Source organism: Melospiza georgiana, chromosome 4, assembly GCF_028018845.1.
Source record: "Melospiza georgiana isolate bMelGeo1 chromosome 4, bMelGeo1.pri, whole genome shotgun sequence".
Classification (NCBI taxonomy): Eukaryota; Metazoa; Chordata; class Aves; order Passeriformes; family Passerellidae; genus Melospiza; species Melospiza georgiana.
The window spans coordinates 39,413,010-39,428,118 of record NC_080433.1 but is presented as its reverse complement, the minus strand read 5'-3'; the positions used below and the strand labels follow the sequence as shown (position 1 = coordinate 39,428,118).

At 36.4% G+C, this 15,109-nt stretch overlaps 1 protein-coding gene across 2 annotated transcripts in view; it reads left to right on the top strand.

Annotated features, from left to right (window-relative positions):
• TMTC3 (transmembrane O-mannosyltransferase targeting cadherins 3) overlaps positions 1–15,109 on the top strand; it is a 28,360-nt gene that overhangs the window by 1,311 nt on the left and 11,940 nt on the right. For both annotated transcript variants that reach the window (XM_058022801.1, XM_058022802.1), the window contains 6 exons: positions 6,322–6,437; positions 7,025–7,241; positions 8,322–8,540; positions 12,295–12,394; positions 13,101–13,216; positions 14,835–15,007. In XM_058022801.1, the coding sequence (XP_057878784.1) occupies positions 7,053–7,241; positions 8,322–8,540; positions 12,295–12,394; positions 13,101–13,216; positions 14,835–15,007 (797 nt within the window). In that variant the 5' untranslated portion in view covers positions 6,322–6,437; positions 7,025–7,052. The remainder of the gene's footprint in view (positions 1–6,321; positions 6,438–7,024; positions 7,242–8,321; positions 8,541–12,294; positions 12,395–13,100; positions 13,217–14,834; positions 15,008–15,109) is intronic.

Here is a 15,109-nt window from a genome sequence, read left to right as displayed (position 1 = left end):
GTTGCAGAATCAGCAGAGAACACATTTCTACATTTACTGTTAGTGAAACCATATCTGGGTGGTAATTGTATAGTGCAGCTACTAAAGACCATTGGTGCAGAAATAAAAGGTTTTTGGATTTGAGGTGGGCATTGAAACTCCAAAAGTGAAAAAAGAGTAAAAGGAATTGAAGTATTAACCCCACACATTTTAAATGAGAAAACATTTAAAATACAGCATGGCTTGGACCAAGTAAATCAGTATGTTTTGCATCGTCTCACACGATGAACTTTGTGTAAGTGAATCTTCTTTTAGTGGGAATAGATACTTACAGTTCTGGAGCCAAGGAATCAAGTCAGCTCCATAGTGAGCAGTTTGACCTGCTCTGATAGAAGAGTCAGGCATACATGTTAAATCACAGCTTTGATAACAGTGTGCCCTTGCAAAGACCTAATACAGAAACTGCACTATGAAAAGCCTAATGGAATGTTATTTAAAGTACATAAGAAATCTTATACAGACCCAGCATACTAAGTAAGGACAGAGTAGCAGAGTCTGAAGGCTGTGTTTTCAGCTTATGCCTCACATGTAGCTTTTGTTCATTTATTCTTTGGAGTAAACAAGCATACAGTTTGTGCTGTTGCATTTATGGAACGGTGAGAGTGGTGATAAGTGTTATTTTAGAGACACTATTTTTGCATCAGTGAGGCCACAAAAGATGTTTTATGTAGTTCCTCTAAATAGGACGGGCATTATTTTGCTGCTGTTTGAATGTAGCAAAAACCCCCTAAAGGCTTGACATTGAAATGTGAAATTTTGTTACTGATTTAGGTTTCTGAGTTATAAAGTACAAGCTAGACCTGTGTGGTTTGTATTTCAACTGATGTGTACCAGTTGCAATATATCTACTCACAACGTATTGAAGCTAAACCAGCAGCTAAACCAGCAGCTTAATCTTACCCATTTTAAATTGTGTTACATTTTGGTCCTTGTTTGTATCAGAGTAACCTAAAATGTCCCAGTGTTGGTCCCGCTGCCTGGTTGCCCGCAAGTTCTTTCCCCGCGGGAGATTTTCATCTGGCCTGCAGCACGTGTTCTGACTTTGCATCAGAACTGCCAGTGCTCTTCTGGTTAATCCTTCAGAACCATGTGAAGAGACAGCTGAAGGCCTTCCTGAGCAGTGAAGAGTATTTCTTAGTAGTCCCATGCCTCTTGATCTGGTAGCAAAAACCTTGCAGAAGGTTTTCACAATAAATTTTTTCTTGTTATATTTATCCTGGTTTAGGATTTCAGCAAGATGAAAGGGAAATTCAGGCATGTTTTGTATCATTTCTCCTCTCATCTTCCCAAATACTTCTTACTTTCTAGATCAGATTCAAGCCCAATCATTTAAATTTCAGCTGTGCATCTGAGTTTTTTCCTATTGGAGTTGTACCTTGTAGTGGCATGAGTAGATAAAGTTTAAGGCTTTGTTGGAAAGGCAAAATAGAAACAAAATTATGATATCTCTCTGTCAGTAAACATTTGTAATAATCAGCACAAAATGTTCACTTTGACTCAGAATAAAAATAAAGGTTAGCATGTAGGCAACACAAATTAGGATGTTAGCAAAGCCTCAAAAGATTAATTAAAAATGCTGGTTTTAAGTGACTGTGCTATTTGTTTGTATATATGTGCTAATATTCATCAGTTCAGCTACCAGCTCTTAGATGAATGAGTTGCTTACCTGTTTAAAAATAAAAATAAAAATAACCCTAGGAGTGATTTTAACAGCTTTTCACTTTCTTCCACCTTTGATAATTTGAAGGTTTCTGTGTGAACTGTAAGTGATGTTCTAAACAGTTCAGAACCTTCAGTGATTAATAAAGTTTGTGTCTCTAGTAAATAAATCTCTAGTATTGCCTGATTATTTTTTAGTAAATTGGCATAACACGTTGTTGTTAATGCCTTTCAATCCATGCAAGTGCCGTTACTCAGTAGAAGAAAAAAATTTAAATGTATGTTTAAGTTTCTAAAGTTTGATAGTCAGATGTGTCTAACAGACAAAAACATATGTGTTCCTGCAAGGGTCTTTTAACGTAAGGTGGCAGATAGCTAATGATGGAATGCTAAATAGCTTTTGCATGTTTTCAAGATTGCAGCTGTGTTCTTGCCAAGATAGACACTTGCCAATTTTTCCTAAATTGATGGACAGAAAATGGCTTCTGCACTCCCAAATTTCCCAACTGAGGATACTCTTAGAACATCATTATGCATTTTTTATTTGCAACAGAAGTTTTCTTATGCAGACTACTTCATCTTGCAACATGTGGTGTGCTAAACCATCCGTAGTGTCATGGATTTAGTAGCAATCATTGAGAAATGCGTCTTCTTACCTTCTAAAGGTGCTTTGGCTCTTCTGGTGGTTGTTACTTGTTTTTTTGTCAGTGCATCTTTTCAGTTTTGTGAAACTTTCTTACATTTTACTCTTGCCTGTTATTGTTGAAGACTGGATGAACTATTGGAGTGATCTCGAGAAGCTGGACCAGGATAACTATGTACTTCATGAGCCAAATGGGCTTGAGAGTGCTGGTTCTCTTCTGTCCTTTCCATTTAGTGTCTCTGTACAAATGTGAAAACGGTGCCGTGCAAAGTGCAGATTTCTGTGCCAAACAGCCTAAGAGATTTAGTCCAATGATAAGCTGTTTGGCACAGACTGGGTATTCTTTTTTTTACAGTTGGCTCTTATGACTACTGTGCATTTTCTGACTCTTAAGGTTTACCTTGCTGTTCGTTGTTTTCAGCTGTATATTCTTCATGACATGGTCAGATATTGTTGTAAATTAAAGCATTCAACAGAAGTCTTTGTAATAAAGTATGGGAAGTACGTGTCTGTCCTGATTTCATCCAGTCAAATGGTAGCTCTGTGGCTGTGCACTAAACCACAAGCTGGCAGTCATACAGCCCAAGGGCTGCCTAAGGTATCTCAGGGGCAGTCTTAGTAACTGTGAGAGTAGCAGGTAGGTGAGATGAAAAAATAACCTGAGGGTTGGTCAGTCTCTTTGCATGTTTAGGACTAGGCAGTGATGTGGTTCTCCCTTGCAGCAAGTCTGTTTTAGCAAAGAAGTTGTTAGGCAGCATTTTGCAGGTGTTTATCAAATACATCCATCATTGGAAGTGAAGTACTGGCACTTGCAAGACCATACTTGGCTTGATCAACATGTCAGTTGGTAAGAAGGAGAATATATCCACTCACATGAGCAGCCCAGTTGTATCAAGGCTCCAGCAGCCTCTTGCACATCTGTGATTTGCAAGGTTCTCAGTCTAATATACTCCTTACATGGATTCTTTCTTTCCAACATCAAACTGATAATAGATTAGTTGATGTGAAATTTATTTTGGTTGCCAAGAAGTGGTTGCTGTTTTCCACTGACTTTAAGGGCAGGCATACTTTTGCCTGGCTTACCAAGTACGGGTGATCTTTTAGAAAGCTCTGGTTTAGTTTTGCATTCTCAACATGTTGATGGTCATTGCAGGTTTGGAGCTTGGAGTGTGAGGGTGGACCCAGCTACAATAGCAGATAGGAAGTAGTGGTTCTGATTGCAAGACTTGCTCAAAATCTGCATTGTTACGCTAACATAAAGGACTGCATTTTTTTTATTCCATATTTATGCTTTAGGTCAGCAAGAACATTAAAAGTACTCTGTAATCAGACCAGGTAGAAAAAAGTAATTTTCCTAACCCTGTGTATCTTTACAGTATATTTCAGGAAAATAAGACCTTAGAATGCCAGAATGCAAGTCAGAAGGAGTAAAGTACCTGTACTGCAGTTTTGTGCAATCTACAGGTTTTATGTGGCCTTACATTTCCCCTTTTTCTCTTTGTGCTTAGCCTGGAAGCAGAGTGCTTGGATATGAGGGCTTTACCAGATTTCCATTATGCCTCTCAATTTTCAAGACCTGGTGCTTTAGCACACAACTAAAATTTTAGAGGGGTATGGTGTGATGATTTAAAGGTTACTAAGTTGATACAGTTCAAACAGTATGGTGGGTGACTTGCTGCTAAAACCAGAACAGTGCATTTTGTTGCATATATTCATTGCCTACAGTAAATTCAGTAAACCTGTTCAGGATTGTCTGGAGTGTCTGTGACTCAAATACTTGCCTTGAAAGACCAAGGTATAGCCATGTATTTGCATGTAGTTGTAATTTTATCTGTGATTAAAATGTGCAAAGTTGAATTGCAATAAAAGCTTCCCGTGTTAAATGTGGATATTTTCTGGAGTTCTCTGATGGTGGGCTAACCACTAAAACATGAACTTTGTATTTATCTAATATCTGAATTTAATTATGCTTAAGAGTTCCCTTTCATTCAAATGAAAACAGTATTTTCCCTACAGCTGTCATGTAGGTAAATGGAGCTTTGTCAGGGAGCAGCATGGTCAACATTAGTGTAGAGTGTGGAGTTCTGGGTGGAAGGAATGCCAGAAGTTCAGAGAGGCTTGTGGAAGCATCAGAATCACCTGGGATTAAGGGATAGGTATAGTAGATGTATTGTATAGTATAGTATAGTATAGTAGATGTTTTGACATACTTTTCCATGTGTGGAAAAGTGAAAACCTACTAAAATTTGAAAGAGCTAATAATTAAGGCTGGTTAAGCTTTCCGTTTTGATAAGATGCAGTACTTAGGAATCAATTTTTGATTTTTTGCTAGTTGGGTAACAGTAGCTGTTTCTGAATAAGTGTTGAAACACCTAACAAAACCTTTTCTTAAAGGTTGAATTTAAATAAATCTTACAGTTGGTTCTGTGTGGTAATATTACTATGTCACAGTATTTAAAATAAGGCTAATATGTTGGAAAATCCTGACATGTTTATTGTAGGTCCTTTTCAGTAGAATTAGTGAACTTCAAGAAGTAGGAAGGGGACTCTTTAGAGGCTGTTGCAAAAAAGGAGTTTTAAATTCTGGCAGGGTAGAAGCATGTTTCATATCCACCTTTGAAGGGGGATCTAAAAAAAGTAATGAGTTAAAGTTCAAAAGTGTATTCCTGTAGCATGCTTTGTTTTCTTTTTTTAATAAGATTTCTCTGTCTGCCAAGAGGATCACAGACATGTTCAGTTGTAAACTTATCTTAGTGTTTTAAAGTAATTGGATCAAGCTCATGGTAGAGGGATTGGAACTAGATGATCTTTAAGGTCCCTTCCAACCCAAACCATTGTGTCATTCTATGAAAAAGGTGTCACAACATCCTTCAACATTGTGGTGTTTTTTTAATTTGTTTTTGTTAATTGCAAAGGTGGTGGCAACTTTGAAAAAAGGCTTTCTTTGTGAAGTAACATTAATAGCCCGTGCTCCAAGTACTAAAAAACCCTTAACTGCGATTATGTGAGGAACACCAAATGGTTTGTTTTGATTTCTTTGAAATTATAGGTGTCCTGGTTTTCAGTTTAGCTGCACCTGCATCTTGTTGCACGTGTATTCCTTCCTGGACCTACTGCTCCTTTGCCACTAGTTGTGGTGGTGAGTGATTGAGAGCTCTCAGGTCCACCCTCCAAACTACAAACAAGATCATCTATCTAGATCTTTGGAGCCTGTATTAAGAGTTCAAGAGGGGAGTATTAAGAGTTCAAGTGTGGAGTATTAAGAGTTCAAGAAGCATTTGGACAACACTCTCAGGCACATTGTGTGGTTCTTGGGGTTGTCCTCTGCAGGGCCAGGAGCTGGACTCAGTGATCCTTATGAGTCCTTTCCATGGAGTTCAGCATGTTTTATGATAAATATGAACACAATTTTTAAAAAGCACACTAGACCAGAGAAAAAAAAATCACCAGAATTTCCAGGTTTAGTACAATAAAGCAGACTGTAGCTTTCAAATAGTTCATCAGCTTTGATGTGTGAACTGTGATAAGCATAAAGCTTCAGTCATTATGTATTCATGGATCCACATAATCTGGCTAATACTAGCTGCTCTGTATCCTTACAGATGCTCCCCCTCTACAGTTTGGGGGGAAAATACTCTTGTTCAGTCAAGTCCATTTCTCAAAATGAAGTCAGTGTTCAGCTGTGTAGCTTTTCAGTACCATCAGTCCCAGCAGTTGGCAGTGGTCTATGCAGATTCACTAGTGCTCAAAAGAAATACCTTTGACCTGTAGTTACCTTCTTACTCTTCCGAGGCAGAACAGTATTTTCAAACAACCCAATACACTGTAATTTCACCTTTTGATCAGTTCACCCATAGAATGTTATGTAAACAGTCATAAAACTGCTGATCAATAATTTCTGGGGCTTAGGAAGTTAAGCAAGATGAGAGAAAATAATACAAGATAAAGTTAATTTTGGTTTTTTGCATACTATTTTTTAGACAGTAGTCTCATGAACAGTCCGTGACATCAGAGCAACTGGCAGAGTTGAGGAAAAAAATTACCTTTTCATGAACTTCTACAAAGAATGCTAATGGGCCTTGTGTGACCTTCAATGGTAAGTTTAACATTATTAATGTCCTTTACCTGTCCTTGAACCCCTGTATTTATGAAATTCTACAAGTTTCCAGTTTGTTCATCAAAATGTTTGAAGTTTGGTTTAGTTTTAATGTATTTTGAAATATTTTGAGAAACACCTTTAAATCCAAACCCCATAAATAATTGACACAGTATCTGCCTCGTTGCTAACTAAGAATTTGTGTATGTTAAATTACTCAGGATTCCAGAGAACTTACTTTTCATAGTTTATCAGTTTACACCACTCTCTTGAACTGCAATAGCTGTCTGGAAAAGCTACATAACAATTTATTATCAATGCTTTTTTTTCTTTGCCCACAAGTAAACATGAAAAGTAGCAGTGTATCTACCTGTTGTAAGGCTTTTTAAGGGTAAGATATTTTAATGAGAGTATCTCCTTTAAACACCAAGCCATGTTACATGTGTGACTTGAGGAAAAACTTTTCAATCTTACTGATTTATAGGTATGGAGTGTCATTAACTTGTAAAGTATTTGATGTCTTAATTTGACTTTTTAAATCAAGTTTAGTAAGTAAAACTACTCAAGTTTCTCTACGTATATTTCAGTTTCTGTCCATGAAACCTCCTTGAGAAGATGGCTGACGTAAGCCTGAAGGAAGCTGCACTAATAGTTGGTGTGGTGGCAGCCTGCTACTGGAACAGTCTCTTTTGTGGGTTTGTTTTTGATGATGTTTCAGCAATATTGGACAATAAAGATTTGCATCCTTCTACTCCATTAAGAAATCTGTTTCAGAATGACTTCTGGGGCACTCCAATGTCTGAGGTAGGTGGTTTGTGAAACAATTTGAAACATTTAGGAAATTTAAAAAAACCTTGCAGAGTGTTTTTACACTTCTTTTCCCTAGTGTGGTTTTAACAGAACAGCTTGGATTTGATGGAATTTGGTGGTGTTAGTGTTTTGTACAATAATATCAGGAACACTTGTAGCTTATATTCTTTCCCTTTGTTCAATAAAAGAGCTGGTAAGAAGATGAAGTTGTACTTACAGCACACAGCTGCATGATGTTATTTTCTATGTAATTGCAATATCAAAATTGAACAACTCTGACCAATTTCTTTTCTCTTTTCAAATTAGTTATTGCCATGAAAGGGCATTTATTTCTGAATGCAACCTGGAAGGAAAAATAAAACTTAAACAACAAAGCTTGGGATTAGGATATTGACTCCTTTAAATTTATTTAGGTATATATATATATTATATAGATAGATAGATATGAATTCAGAGTTTCTGATTTGTAATCATATAGAGTGGCTGTGTATTATCTGAAAAGCTGCATTGGCATTGAGGCTCTTGATAAACATTGTTAAATGGCAATAGCTAAAGGATTTTGATACCATTTTAAAAGTCACACATGGTGTTATTGCTGAGCAAATGAATAAAAATTCTCTCCCATTCATACATTCTCTGTTTATCAAGGCATTCCACTTTATAATCTTTTCTTATGTTCATAACCTACAGGGTTAGTTCCTTGTGACATACTATTTGCTAGCTCTGTAAATAGACTCTGATACATAATTTTCATATAACCCTGTAACCAAAGCTTCCAGATGCCATTTAGTTCTGTATTCATTGCTTGTTAAAAAGGTTCCTAAATTCCCCCAGTGAAGTTTCAAGTAGTATGTTTTTACTGAAAAAAATCCTTAACCACATTTAGAGGAAAAAGTTTTTGTTTTGTTTTTTTTGCCTTTTTTTTGGCTACTGATTTTCAAATCTTTGTTTTCAAGGTAGATGCCTGACAGTGGAAGGAGATTTAGGTATGGATATGTGTTAAGGAAGGTATTTTGGAGTGAAAGTAATTTTGTAAGTTAGTGGTGACTGATTGTTTTATTTGTTTTCTTTCAGGAGAGGAGTCATAAATCTTATCGTCCCCTTACAGTTCTAACGTTTCGCTTAAACTACTTGTTCAGCGAGTTAAATGCAGTTTCTTACCACTTTCTAAATCTGGTCTTTCATGTGGTGGTTTGCATAGTCTTCCTCAAGGTCTGTAAGCTCTTCCTGGACAACAGGAGCAGTGTAGTAGCATCCTTGCTCTTTGCAGTGCACCCAATACATACTGAAGCGGTAGGTACAGCTGTAATGTGCTTAATTTGTTTGAACCCTGTTAATTAAACTTAAATTTCATGGTGTTTGTATCTGCTTGTATATATATATAACTTCAGAAAGTATGATTTCATTTGTACTTAATTTTTCCTTTGCAGTGAGTGGTGGAAGTGACAAATTTCCATGCTCAAGAGTTGTTTTATATTACATGCAACTACTGGAAAATAATTAAAGAAACATGAATTTAGTTACTAAATAATTTAGGTCTCTGCTATTCATGTTGGCTTTTATGACTTCAGTTTACGTAGACATTTGTGTTCTGTGATGATTCATACAGTATCCTATTTTGCAAATACTATGAATGCCTCTTAATGCATTTCCAGAACCCCTTGTGGCTAATCACCATGCCCATTCTGTCTGCTTTCTTTTATGTCAGTTGTCTGTCTCGGTGGGATTTTCTCTAGGATTGTTGTTCCTATGCTATAGCCGGCTTAGGCCCAATTCTGTTTAAACCTTCCATTTTTTTAACATAAAGCATTCCAGGAAGAAGAGATACATTTCGCTCCTCTCTTCTTTTCTTTGATTCTGAAGGAATTCTTCACTGCTATTAAAAAAAAGAAACCAAAAAGCTTTGTTTGTACAAGGTTTCTGATTTTACACTTTTTAATGGCCAACCAGGCTTGCAATGTTGTGGAGGAAATGAACTCTTGTGATCACTATTCATTAGATTTCTTTCTGCCAGAAAATCTGATAAAGCAGATGTCTGGCATTTTCTGCTGTTATTTCTGCTCCCCTTCAATTTGCTTTCCTGGATTTCAGTACACAGGTATTGCAAAGCCCTGTCTCTTTCTTTTTTTAAAATAGTATTAGCTTATTTTCAGAAAACTGAAAATGTTTGAATCTTTTGCTGCTTTGAAGATTATACCACTTTATGGAATGGAAGGAGTTTTTTTGGGTAGGGAACAGGGGAACAGAGTCTTTTGATTATAATAAAATGAGAGGGCTTTATGTTCTAATTTTTTGGTCCTGATTTTTTGGGTAAAGAGTTTGCATCTATCTCTTATTCACTAGTAGTACAGATCCCTTTAAGCAATAATTAAGAAACCTACATCTTTGCATTTTGAGCAAATTTTACAGGAATTGAGTTGATAAAGGTTGTTGTTATTTAAGCTACTAATATGTCCTGGCTAGAAGTTAATGGAATGTTTAAAATGAGGAAGTTCGGCACCTAAAAATTCCTGCTTGCTCCAAAGCAGGAAACCCCTGCTTTAAAAGAGGTTGCACCAACCCCTTTAAAAACTTGGATAAAATATGAGTTAAAAAAATTTAAATTCTTTATTTAATTTGGTTTTCTGGTTCTTTGAAAAACCATGCTTTAAATTGCCGAATTTGGCTTTTCCTCTTTGTAGTAAATGTGGCAGCATCTTTGCAGCAGCGCTAGCAAGTTTCCAGTGACTTAGGTTAGTGGCTCACAGGTTAGATCAGCCAGGGTAATTTTATCACTTCAATTCCAAATTTCATTGATTCTTTATTATGATTGAACTTTCAGATTCTGCCTCAAGTAGCACAGATGCTTTTAGTGCTGTGCCATCAGAGTTAGTAAGAAGCACCGTGCGGGTCCTGCAACGCGTTGTGTAACAGAAGCTCATTGTGTAAGGCAGAGCGTGTGTAAGGCCTGGTGTCGGCCACGTGAGGGCGCTGCAACACAAGGATCGCTACAAGCTGCTGCTGGCTGGAAACGCCGCCAAACGCAATTCTAGTTCAGTCCCCCTGCTGTTGTACCCCGGTACTCACTGAAGAGTTAGATAAGGGCTTGCTTTCTTCTTACCCTCACCTCTTTCAGTGTGTAAAAAGAACAAATGGAAGTTTCCTTACGCAGAAAAGAGGAAGTAATAATGTTAGGTGTATGTTAGATGTATGTTTGCACTAGGATTTTTGGATTTTTATCTTTTAAAAGTATAATTGAAAGGTATTTGGTCTTAATTCCTTTAAATTAATCTCTTACTTATTAATCACCTGTACAGGAGTTTGAAACAGCAGATACAATACATAAATATTTCAACCCTTTGCCTATCTTAAGATAAACAGTTTTTTCCTGGAAAAGTTATCAGAACGGGATAAATAGAAGATAATTTTCTGCTTGAGTTAAGAAGGAAGCTAGGCTCTTGCAGTGATATCTGTTTTTCTGAGGAAGACGTTTTTAGGACATGAGTTGAATAACAGCCCCATAGATTCATCTGTCCTTATCTTTACAATTCAAGTTCAGTCTTGCTAACTGCTTTGCTACTGTTCTGGCCAGAAGTATGTAAACCACCTTTATAACTACAGGATGTCAACTAACGTCGTGAGTGCTGGAATTTTCTCTCATAAGTCACGTTTGTATCCAGAAATAGAACCTCTCTTTTGTTGGCAGTCAACTGTGGAGGCACACCAACATGCTTTATTAATGTTCTCTTTCAACTGATCTACAGATAAAGTTCTCTTTAATGTCTTAATGCTAGACAATTTTAGATTCCAGACCAGGAATCTTTGAAACATCTTAAGATATTTTGGAAACAAATACTTAGGTGCTCTTCAAAATATTAACACAAACTGTAGTGTCTTACCAATGGTGAAACATGCTCTCTCTGTGCGTGATTCAGTGAATTCTTTGGTAAACATACTGTAGTCCCAAGAGAAATACTAGAGTATGATTTCAGATTCAGATTAGAATGCTTTTCTTTACACTGTGACCTTGGGTACTGGGTTACTTTCTCATTTTATGCTGTGCTGGATCAATCATGCTTGACCAAGAATGTACTAGCAATAAAACTTTCTAGCTGGGTCCAGATCGAAAAAAGTCAGTTTTCAGCATCGTCATAGTTAAATCACAAGCTATGCAGTTTCCTTAGCTAAATACGACCATCTGCCTCAGGACAACATGCTATTTTTCAGCCATGTTACTTGTAAAAATTCGGAAGCAGTCAGAGGCACTACAGAAGAGGACAAGTGAGGAAGAATGGTGGTCCCAGAAGGTGCTGTAGGCAGCACAGCGGCTACTGCAATAACCATGAGCATAATGACCCGTCTTCCATAGCTGAGTGTTGGTTTCAATTCAGCATTTTTTGAAAAGTTTTCGACATGGGAATGAGTGTATTTCTTTGGGGATTCTGAAACAACCCTTTGCCATATGCATTTTAACTCTTCTCTGAATTTCATAAAATCCACTCCTCTCTGTCTCATCAAGGGAAGAGAGGTTGTGATTGAGCACTGAGGCAGAAATGTTGAGTACCTCAGCCTTCTCCTTGTCCATTGTTATCAGTTTTTTCAGTACTGTTGGTGTGGGGAGGTACACCTCTGACATTCCTTTTCTGGTTAACCTACCTGTAGAAGCCTTTCTTGTTATTCTTTATGTCCCTTGCCATGTTCAGTTCCAGCTTTGCCTGGGCCTTCCACACTCCATCTCTGCACAGCTGAGCTTTGTCCCAAGTTGCCAGTCCTCGCCTCCTATGCCTGGGCATTTGCTTCTTTCACTTTAGTTTGACCAACAGTTCTCTGCTCAACAACACTGACCTCTTACTTTCCTTACCCAATTTCTTGCTCCTGGAGATTGGTAACTCCTGTGTTCTATGGAATACTTCCTTAGAGATCTGCTATCTATATAATAATAAATATCTAGTAACATATAAATGGCATACCTAGATTATTAATAAAAACTCAATAAATGCTATCTTAAAATATCAAATAACAATAAATACTTAATAATAATTAAGGTTTTTCTTCTTTTATTTTTCAGGTAACTGGAGTTGTGGGCAGAGCAGAGCTTTTATCATCTATTTTTTTCCTAGCTGCTTTTTTGTCATACACAAAGTCTAAAGGTCCGGATAATACCATAGGTAAATGATTGACAAATAGAGATATAATTCCGTTTCTTTACCACTGATAAAAATGCTCTTAAAACCATAATAGAGGTGAACTGATTATTCAGCAAGTGTGTACCAAAACTTCTTCTGAGCTAAGATACCCATATAATACTACTTTCCATTATAAATTGCATTTTTTTCCCCAAGACATAGGCAGTTTTTAAATGCCTTCTTAGTTTATAGCACTTACCCTAGGATATTCTTGCACTGACTTTTATTACTTCAATTTAAGTGGAATTGTGCTGAGGTGCCTCAGATGATCAGTCACAAGTAAACTCCAAAGTTTCAGGGCAGATAAAGGAGGCTTCCATCTTTGCCAGAGTCAGACTGACATAGTGAGAAGCCATGACTCCCTATAAAGTATTTCATTTGAAAAAGTGCTCTGGTGATTTAGGAAATACTGACATATTTTGTTTTGCTTATTATAAATTAGTCTTTTACCCTTCATTTATTTTATTCAGTTTAAGGGAGGCAATTTTAATATTGGTGCATCTGTATTATTATCTGTAGAGTAAAAGCGGTCATCTTTCATAAGACATTACATATACTCAAAATATTTACAGAACATAGCATATTCAGATGTGAGGAGTCAAAGCCTTCACTTTTTAAAGTAATTTAGTTTATTAAATGTGGTTTTTGTAAGATGGAACATTTTCAATAATATATTCTTTATTTGTAGTGTGGACACCAATTGCAGTGACTGTATTTCTAGTAGCTGTTGCAACACTGTGTAAAGAACAAGGAATAACAGTGGTGGGGATATGCTGTGTGTATGAAGTCTTTATTGCTCAAGGGGTAAGCTGTTGAAAAATAAAGTGGATTTCTGTTATGAGACATTAAGTACTTTGATGCATCATATTTGACACTGATCTTTCTCAGTTAAGGTTAACTCAATAGTTCTGTTACATTTTTCAGATTTTGTGGAGTCAATTCATTTTTGGCAGATAACAGTGAGGGAATCAAATAATTTCCAAGTTGTCCTTTACGTGCCATGCAGAGATGTTAGCAAATATACTCAGTAACAACTTGACAGGTCTTAATGGAAGCCTTTGGTTTTAGCTGACTGAGATTTGCAAATCCTAACTTGTAACAGTCTTGATTAAAGTTTGATGTGCATGAAGATGGAGGATTATTTGGCTTTAATCCCTGTAGTAAAAATAGAGAACATCTTATATACAAATTCATTTCATCATTTTCTATTGAGTAACCAAATACTTTAGAGTAGTCCTATTTGAATAACTAATATTCTTAAGGAATTTGTTGTTCTAAGAATACTGTTATCTGATATATTTCATTTTAAGCATTGATAAGCCTTTAAATTAATTGTGACTTTTCCTTAAAGAAACAAGATTCTCCTGCATTTCAATAACTCTAGACTTTTCAATAACCAAAATAAATTAAAAATTAAAATTTAACATTCCATATTTTAAGAAGATTTTATAGTTATTTCTTAATTGCTTGCTGGAAAATTTTGCCAAAAATGCACCAATAAAAGCCAAAAGATTGTCGATTCTGGGGACACATAATCAAGGCCGAAATACCAGACTCACATAGATGTCTTAGTAACTATTGCCTTTGCAGGTCTAGTGAATTAAAATACAATTTTCTAGCTGGATTTTTAAGGAAATCACCAATACGTGACTGGTGTTCAGCCCACTCTTCCTTTCTTCTAGTAACTTTTGATCTGATCTTCAGTTTCACTGAAGTTTAATAAGATTGTGTAAGTGATTTGAGTAGGAAAGATAAAATGCAAACTGAGGCTTCTTCTGAAAGCACAGGTGTTACATGAACTTAGATTTTTACCTGTCCTCAAAAATTTTCAGTTTCTCTAGTTTAGCCAGCCGGTATATGTGAATCAATAAATCATCACCAGCAGAAGTCATGAAAACAAAGGGAAAGAGGTACACTGAGAAGAAATTAGCTTATGTAATGAGAAACTGTGCAAGGTTATGATGTTCATGAGGCAAGGAGGGATGACTTACTGCAGTAGTGGCATAAAATAGAAAGCCAGGGCTAATTAGGAAGCAAATTGTATTTCTGTCATTCGTAAGGAATTTTGTTTATAGAGGGGCTGATAATTCTGAAAATAGTGATTTTTCTTCTTGAGAGTTCCTTTCGTGGTTTTGATTCATTTGTTCAAGCCTCTGAAGATGGTACAATTCTTTGCTCTGTCAGCACAAAATAGCTATGGGTGTACAGATTCAGCTGTGATAGTATTAGCAAGAATACTTGACTAGTTTATTAAAATGGAGACCTGATTTTGGGGACTTGTCATAAGGATACTAAGAAGCTGAATTAATTAACTGTTAGGAGCAGACGTTTACAGAAAACCAAGGAAAAAAGTCTTAGCTCATATTTATCTGAGGAACTAATGAATACTCTGTCTGATTATACACCATTTTTTAATTTGCAGTACACCTTGCCAGCATTATTGGACACGGCTGTACAGATTCTTCGAGGAAAGGGCAGTATTCCTTTCTCTATGCTCCAAACACTGTTGAAGCTCATAGTCCTAATGTTCAGTACACTCCTGCTTGTAGTTGTCAGAGTCCAGGTTATCCAGTCTCAGCTTCCAGTGTTTACAAGGTAATAGTAAAGTGTTTCTTATTTACAGTTGTTTATAAATAAGATGTGACTTAATGAAGTCGGAATGAAATAGCCAAAAATATATGAACTTAAGTGTTATTC